Genomic DNA, 6559 nt, shown 5'->3' with positions numbered 1-6559 from the left:
ATAAATAAATAAATAAATAAATACACATTTAAATCTCTCTCATCTCATTTTTTTCTTGCAATGTACTTGTTATCATTTTATAAATTTTGTTAGTATTTACCTACTTAAAATTTTCTGTTAGATTAAGGATCTGCCCGAAACACTGCACGTACTAGTGGCTTTACAAGAATGTAATCACTATGCTATGTATCCTCAATATCCCAATGAACCTTCTTGTATATATATACATAAATAAATAAATAGTTATTACACATAATATTGGTGCTTCCCAAATTAATATTATATACAATAGTGTATGCTTTGAAAATCATTGAAAATAAAAATGAGAATGGATTGTAGGAACGTCAACAGAATACAATGGTACATTAGGAATGTCTCTGGGGTACACTAAAATCATATCAAAATCAAAATGTTTATTCAGGAAAAAATACATACATAGAAGATGAGTTACAAACATAATGTTTGATTTATAGATAGAGTTAGTACATATAATACCTAAAGTAACTAATACAACGTTTCCGGCAAAGTGTGGGGAGAAAAACCCCTTAGACTAAAGATTAATACTAACTGAGATTAAAGTATAAATTGTGTTGAAATAAGGAAAAAAGGGAGGAGTGGGGAACATGGCAGAAATCAGCAATTATACAACTTGGCCAACAAAGAGTATAGTTTGAAAATAGCAAGACATAGGTTGACATTTAAAGGGTAAAGTAAGTTACAAGGAGTTCATTAGAAATAGTATTTAGTTTTTCCAAAGTCAGGAGGCAAGTGCTCCTCCAAGGTCTGGAGGCAGGTGATACTCCAAGAACATAAAGCACCTGATACTTCAAAGACAGAAGGCAGGTATTGTTCCTAGGACAATTTCAGTTTCTCACAAATAACTGCACGGCTGCCATTGCAAAAAAAAACGAAGAAAAAATAATGATCTTCCTTGTACATCATCATGCAGTTTTGATCGATTCCTCCGTCGGGCTCCTGAATATTGTCATTAATGCCGTCACCCCAAAAGGGGGTTCCCATCTTGACCTGGGTACCATCAGTCCAGAAGAAAGATCCCTCGTGGCCTTCATCTCTCCCACCGACCCAGTAAGACAACTTAGCCAGACCTGGAGACATATTGAAGTACAGGTGAATTTGAAAGAAAGAAATTATTATGCTATAATACAGTTTTCAGGAACGACATAGGTCTTGAGCTGAAGAACTCACCGTTAGTGTGAAGGTACCTGACGAGGTAATACATGAAGGTGCCACAGTCAACCTTGACAATCTCGCCGCCCTTCTGCTGACAGTGACGTCTCATTGTTTCCCAAGTTCCCGTCAGTGCCGTCTCCACCAAGATACAGTGACCATACACGTCCACAAACGGTGCCATGCACTCCACGACCCCTATGGGCGACAGAGCACACGACTCATGCAGATGAATATATTAGGCAACTATTATGTCGAGGCTTTCATATTCAATGAAACATTACTTAAGATTTTTAGTAGAATGTAGTTTGTCATGAAGGTCATGTCAAGCTTGTGCTCGGGTGAGGTAAGCTCTTAGCTAATGAGACCTATGAACTACAAGGTCAGGTGAACAAGGGAACTACAAATTGTTCGAATATTAACTCAGCTGGGACGGGCTCACCATAGCCTGTGCTACATGGACACTTCGTCCTGAGTAGCTAAATCTTTAACAACAACAACAACTTCCCAGCCTTCCGCTCCCTGTGCCAGGTAAGTCCGCTACGGGCTCACCATAGCCCGTGCTACTTGCCCCGCTCCTGTGCCAGGTAAGTCCACTATGGGCTCACCATAGCCCGTGCTACTTGCCCCGCTCCTGTGCCAGGTAAGTCCACTATGGGCTCACCATAGCCCGCGCTACTTGCCCCGCTCCCGTGCCAGGTAAGTCCACTATGGGCTCACCATAGCCCCGTGCTACTTGCCCCGCTCCTGTGCCAGGTAAGTCCACTATGGGCTCACCATAGCCCCGTGCTACTTGCCCCGCTCCTGTGCCAGGTAAGTCCACTATGGGCTCACCATAGCCCGCGCTACTTGCCCCGCTCCCGTGCCAGGTAACTCCACTGCGGGCTCACCATAGCCCGTGCTACTTGCCCCGCTCCTGTGCCAGGTAAGTCCACTACGGGCTCACCATAGCCCGTGCTACTTGCCCCGCTCCTGTGCCAGGTAAGTCCGCTACGGGCTCACCATAGCCCGTGCTACTTGCCCCGCTCCTGTGCCAGGTAAGTCCACTATGGGCTCACCATAGCCCCGTGCTACTTGCCCCGCTCCTGTGCCAGGTAAGTCCACTATGGGCTCACCATAGCCCCGTGCTACTTGCCCCGCTCCTGTGCCAGGTAAGTCCACTATGGGCTCACCATAGCCCGCGCTACTTGCCCCGCTCCCGTGCCAGGTAAGTCCACTATGGGCTCACCATAGCCCCGTGCTACTTGCCCCGCTCCTGTGCCAGGTAAGTCCACTATGGGCTCACCATAGCCCCGTGCTACTTGCCCCGCTCCTGTGCCAGGTAAGTCCACTATGGGCTCACCATAGCCCCGTGCTACTTGCCCCGCTCCTGTGCCAGGTAAGTCCACTATGGGCTCACCATAGCCCGTGCTACTTGCACCGCTCCTGTGCCAGGTAAGTCCACTACGGGCTCACCATAGCCCGTGCTACTTGGAAACCTATATTCCGAGTAGCTGAATCTAAAACAACACTTCAGCTGGACACCCTCATAAAGACTGTGAAGCAGTATCCTCCCCCGCGATAACATCTTGATGGTTAAATGCAACCTCAGAGTACTGAAAAAAAAAATTGTACCACTTACGGGCTATTCATGCCCGTGCCACCTCTTGGGTGGCTTAATCTTTATCAATCAATCAATCAATCGGAACTACAAGGTCAAGTGACCAAGGGATCTACAAGGTCAGGTGAACCAGGGGAACAGTTTTCGAATACGACATTTGCCTTCTCTTAATGCTAAAGAGGCCCATCAGACAAGTGAATATTTGATGTCAAATGAATTTACGTGTTCATCAATAGTGAACGCCCCGTAATATAGATGGCTTTAAGTGTGTGCAACTTCCTATGGTCAATGGTGGTTGCAATGATGAGCAGTTTTGAACTTCGTCGTGACGTTTTTGGATAATGCTGTTGATAGTGATGCTGTTTTATAACTTCTTTGTCTCTAATGGGGAACACTATTACCCTTACCAGAATCTTGGGGGAACACCATTACCCTCACCATTATATTATAAAACACGATAACCCTCACCATCATCTTGGGGAACACCATAATTCTCACCATCATATTAGGGAACACCATAACCCTCACTATCATTATGGGGGAACAGTATTACCCTTACCAGCATCTTGGGGAACACCATTAGCTTTAACAACGTTCTGCAAAGCCGCTATTTCTGGAAAGGGAAAACATATTATGTGATTAATTTCTGATTAAGATCTTGAAAGCGAAATATTTATAAAATTGACATTTATCAGTCAAGAAGAGTCGTTTAAATTCACTTTATTAAACAATAAACTATTCATCTAGAAATTGTTAAAAAATCAGTATGTAAAAGTTTCAATAATACTCTAGAGCAGTGATCGTCAAACGGGTCGAGGCGCTTGACTCTCAGAAGAGGAATATCTGTTAAGAGGAGGAACTCTTAACTGAGAAAGAACGTACTCAGTATAATATATACATATCAAATGTAATGCCAATTCACAGTTAAGCAGTCCTTTAGTAATCTCTGGCTCCTCAGAGTGCTTCTACCACACCACACTAGCAAAGTGTACTAGAGAGGAGCCAGGTTGCACCATACCATCTTGTGAGTAGTTGACGTAAACAAATTAAGAACAAGTGTACAAACGCAAGAGCCACTCACCGGAGGTAATGTTTGATTGCAGGTCATTCAGCCACTCTCTTATTACTGAAATATAAACGACGAAAACAACATTACAATAACATGGTCGGTAATGAACAGAGGTATTAACAGTAGTTTATGTAGTCTTGGTCGCTTCTGTCTTATATCCTTCTGTTGTCTCCTAAACCTGCAATACCTGTGATCTCCTGAACCTTCAATGTATGTTATATCCTAAATGTTCGGTGTCTTTTATCTTAAAGATAACTTTGTGATCAGCTTAGGTTATAATGTTGACAAATTATTACGACAATTGAGAAGGAAATTGTAATTAAATAAGCAAGTAACTGACCAAGGTACTGACTAGAAAAGAATAATTTCATTTAAAGATATATAATCAGTGAACTTCACTTCACCACCAGCACTATCATCCAACTCAACTACACTTACCGCCACACCACACTCCAACACCAGCACTATCATCCAACTCAGCTACACTTACCTTCACACCACACTTCAACACCAGCTCTGTCATCCATCTCAGCTACACTTACCGCCACACCACACTCCAACACCAGCACTATCATCCAACTCAACTACACTTACCGCCACACCACACTCCAACACCAGCACTATCATCCAACTCAACTACACTTACCGCCACACCACACTTCAACACCAGCACTATCATCCAACTGGATTACAATTTCTACAACAGCAAACTTCAACAGCTCCTGCGTGACTGTGAAGCTACTCCAGGTGTCTCCTTACCTCTGGTTCCGGAGTCGCGTTCAGCCAGCATGTTGGACATTGCCAGCTGGTTGAGGAGCAGCGTGTTGGATAGATCTTGAAGTGTCTGAATCTCTTGGGCAGTCGTCACCAGCGCCAGCACCGACAGCAGGATGGCTGAAAATGTTGCCATGGCGACCTCTCGGTGATCTTTGGGGAAGTGAGGCAGGCACCCGTTGTTGCTTTATTTATACACTCGCCCGCCGTGGACACACGCAGGCAGGCAGGCACGCACGCACTCACACACACACACACACACGCAGGCACGCACGCACTCACACACACACACACATACACACACGCAGGCACGCACGCACTCACACACACACACGCACACACGCACGCACGCACACACGCACACACACGCACACCACACACACACACACAAACACACACACACCACACACACACACACACATACACACACACAACACACGAGGGGGGCCTCGTAGCCTGGTGGATAGCGCGCAGGACTCGTAATTCTGTGGCGCGGGTTCGATTCCCGCACGAGGCAGAAACAAATGGGCAAAGTTTCTTTCACCCTAAGTGCCCCTGTTACCTAGCAGTAAATAGGTACCTGGGAGTTAGTCAGCTGTCACGGGCTGCTTCCTGGGGTGTGTGTGTGTGGTGTAGAAAAAAAAAAAAAAAAAAAAAAGTAGTTAGTAAACAGTTGATTGACAGTTGAGAGGCGGGCCGAAAGAGCAAAGCTCAACCCCCGTAAAAACACAACTAGTAAACACACACACACACACACCACACACACACACACACACACACTCACTCCTCAAAAATTATGAGGATTGAAACTGAGGACGATAGTAGGAGGCTACAAGATGACCTAGACAGACTGAGTGAATGGTCCAACAAATGGCTGTTGAAGTTCAACCCGAGTAAATGCATAGTAATGAAACTAGGCAGTGGAAACAGGAGGCCAGACACAGGATACAGAATAGGAGATGAAGTACTTAATGAAACAGACAGAGAGAAAGATCTAGGAGTTGATATCACACCAAACCTGTCTCCTGAAGCCCACATAAAAAGAATAACGTCTGCGGCATATGCGAGGCTGGCTAACATCAGAACAGCGTTCAGGAACCTGTGTAAGGAATCATTCAGAATCTTGTACACCACATATGTAAGACCAATCCTGGAGTATGCGGCCCTAGCATGGAGCCCGTACCTTATCAAGCTCAAGACGAAGCTGGAAAAAGTCCAAAGGTATGCCACTAGACTAGTCCCAGAACTAAGAGGCATGAGTTACGAGGAAAGGCTGCCGGAAATGCACCTTATGACACTGGAGGACAGAAAAGTAAGGGGAGACATGATCACAACCTACAAAATCCTCAGAGGAATCGACCGGGTAAACAAGTATAAACTATTCAACACTGGTGGGACGCGAACAAGGGGACACAGGTGGAAACTGAGTACCCACATGAGCCACAGAGACGTTAGAAGGAACTTTTTCAGTGTCAGAGTAGTTAACGGATGAAATGCATTAGGCAGTGATGTGGTGGAGGCTGACTCCATACACAGTTTCAAATGTAGATATGAGAGAGCCCTGTAGGCTCAGGAATCTGTACACCAGTTGATTGACAGTTGAGAGGCGGGACCAAAGAGCCAAAGCTGGACCCCTGCAAGCACAAATTTGTGAGTACAAATAGGTGAGTACTATTATAGTGTGGGTTGGTGGTGTTATCATATGGATCCTTCTTTACGGACAACCCAACTCACAACTCTGTAGAGTGCGTATACTTTCCCAGGAGATCAACCTGGGCGCTACTTGCTCTTGAAGAGGGGCTCAACATCACATGTTTAGGGGATGCGGCTTCAATACTTAGCCTCGTTGTCACGTGCACACACCCACTCGAGCCGCTGTGACTCCCCACTCTCTCCTTAGGTGATATGATCTCAATCCCCTTTTACTT

At 45.3% G+C, this 6559-nt stretch overlaps 1 protein-coding gene across 2 annotated transcripts; it reads right to left on the bottom strand.

The window, feature by feature from the left end:
• Nucleotides 1–398: 398 nt before the first annotated feature.
• LOC123749837 (hepatic lectin-like) lies at nt 399–4785 on the bottom strand. 2 transcript variants are annotated; one of them, XM_045731962.2, is made up of 5 exons: nt 4617–4785; nt 3870–3914; nt 3342–3401; nt 1207–1386; nt 399–1106 (listed from the first exon to the last, which is right to left on the bottom strand). In XM_045731962.2, exons 1-5 carry the CDS (start codon nt 4765–4767, stop codon nt 853–855), a joined length of 690 nt encoding a protein of 229 aa, XP_045587918.1. In that variant the 5' UTR covers nt 4768–4785; the 3' UTR covers nt 399–852. The 2 variants fall into 2 exon arrangements, with proteins under 2 accessions (XP_045587918.1, XP_045587919.1); XM_045731963.2 differs by having other exon boundaries at nt 3348–3401.
• Between the last annotated feature and the right edge of the window lie 1774 nt (nt 4786–6559).

This window comes from Procambarus clarkii, chromosome 80 (genome assembly GCF_040958095.1).
Source record: "Procambarus clarkii isolate CNS0578487 chromosome 80, FALCON_Pclarkii_2.0, whole genome shotgun sequence".
NCBI lineage: Eukaryota > Metazoa > Arthropoda > Malacostraca > Decapoda > Cambaridae > Procambarus > Procambarus clarkii.
Note: the sequence above shows the minus strand (reverse complement) of the source record. Positions and strands in the feature narration are given on the sequence as shown.

Coding starts and splice junctions, on each gene's coding strand:
- LOC123749837 (XM_045731962.2), bottom strand. CDS start 4,767: ATGGCAACATTTTCAGCCATCCTGCTGTCGGTGCTGGCGCTGGTGACG. Junction 3,915..4,616: donor ACGCGACTCCGGAACCAGAG/GTAAGGAGACAC, acceptor TTTATATTTCAG/TAATAAGAGAGTGGCTGAAT. Junction 1,107..1,206: donor CAGGTACCTTCACACTAACG/GTGAGTTCTTCA, acceptor ATATGTCTCCAG/GTCTGGCTAAGTTGTCTTAC.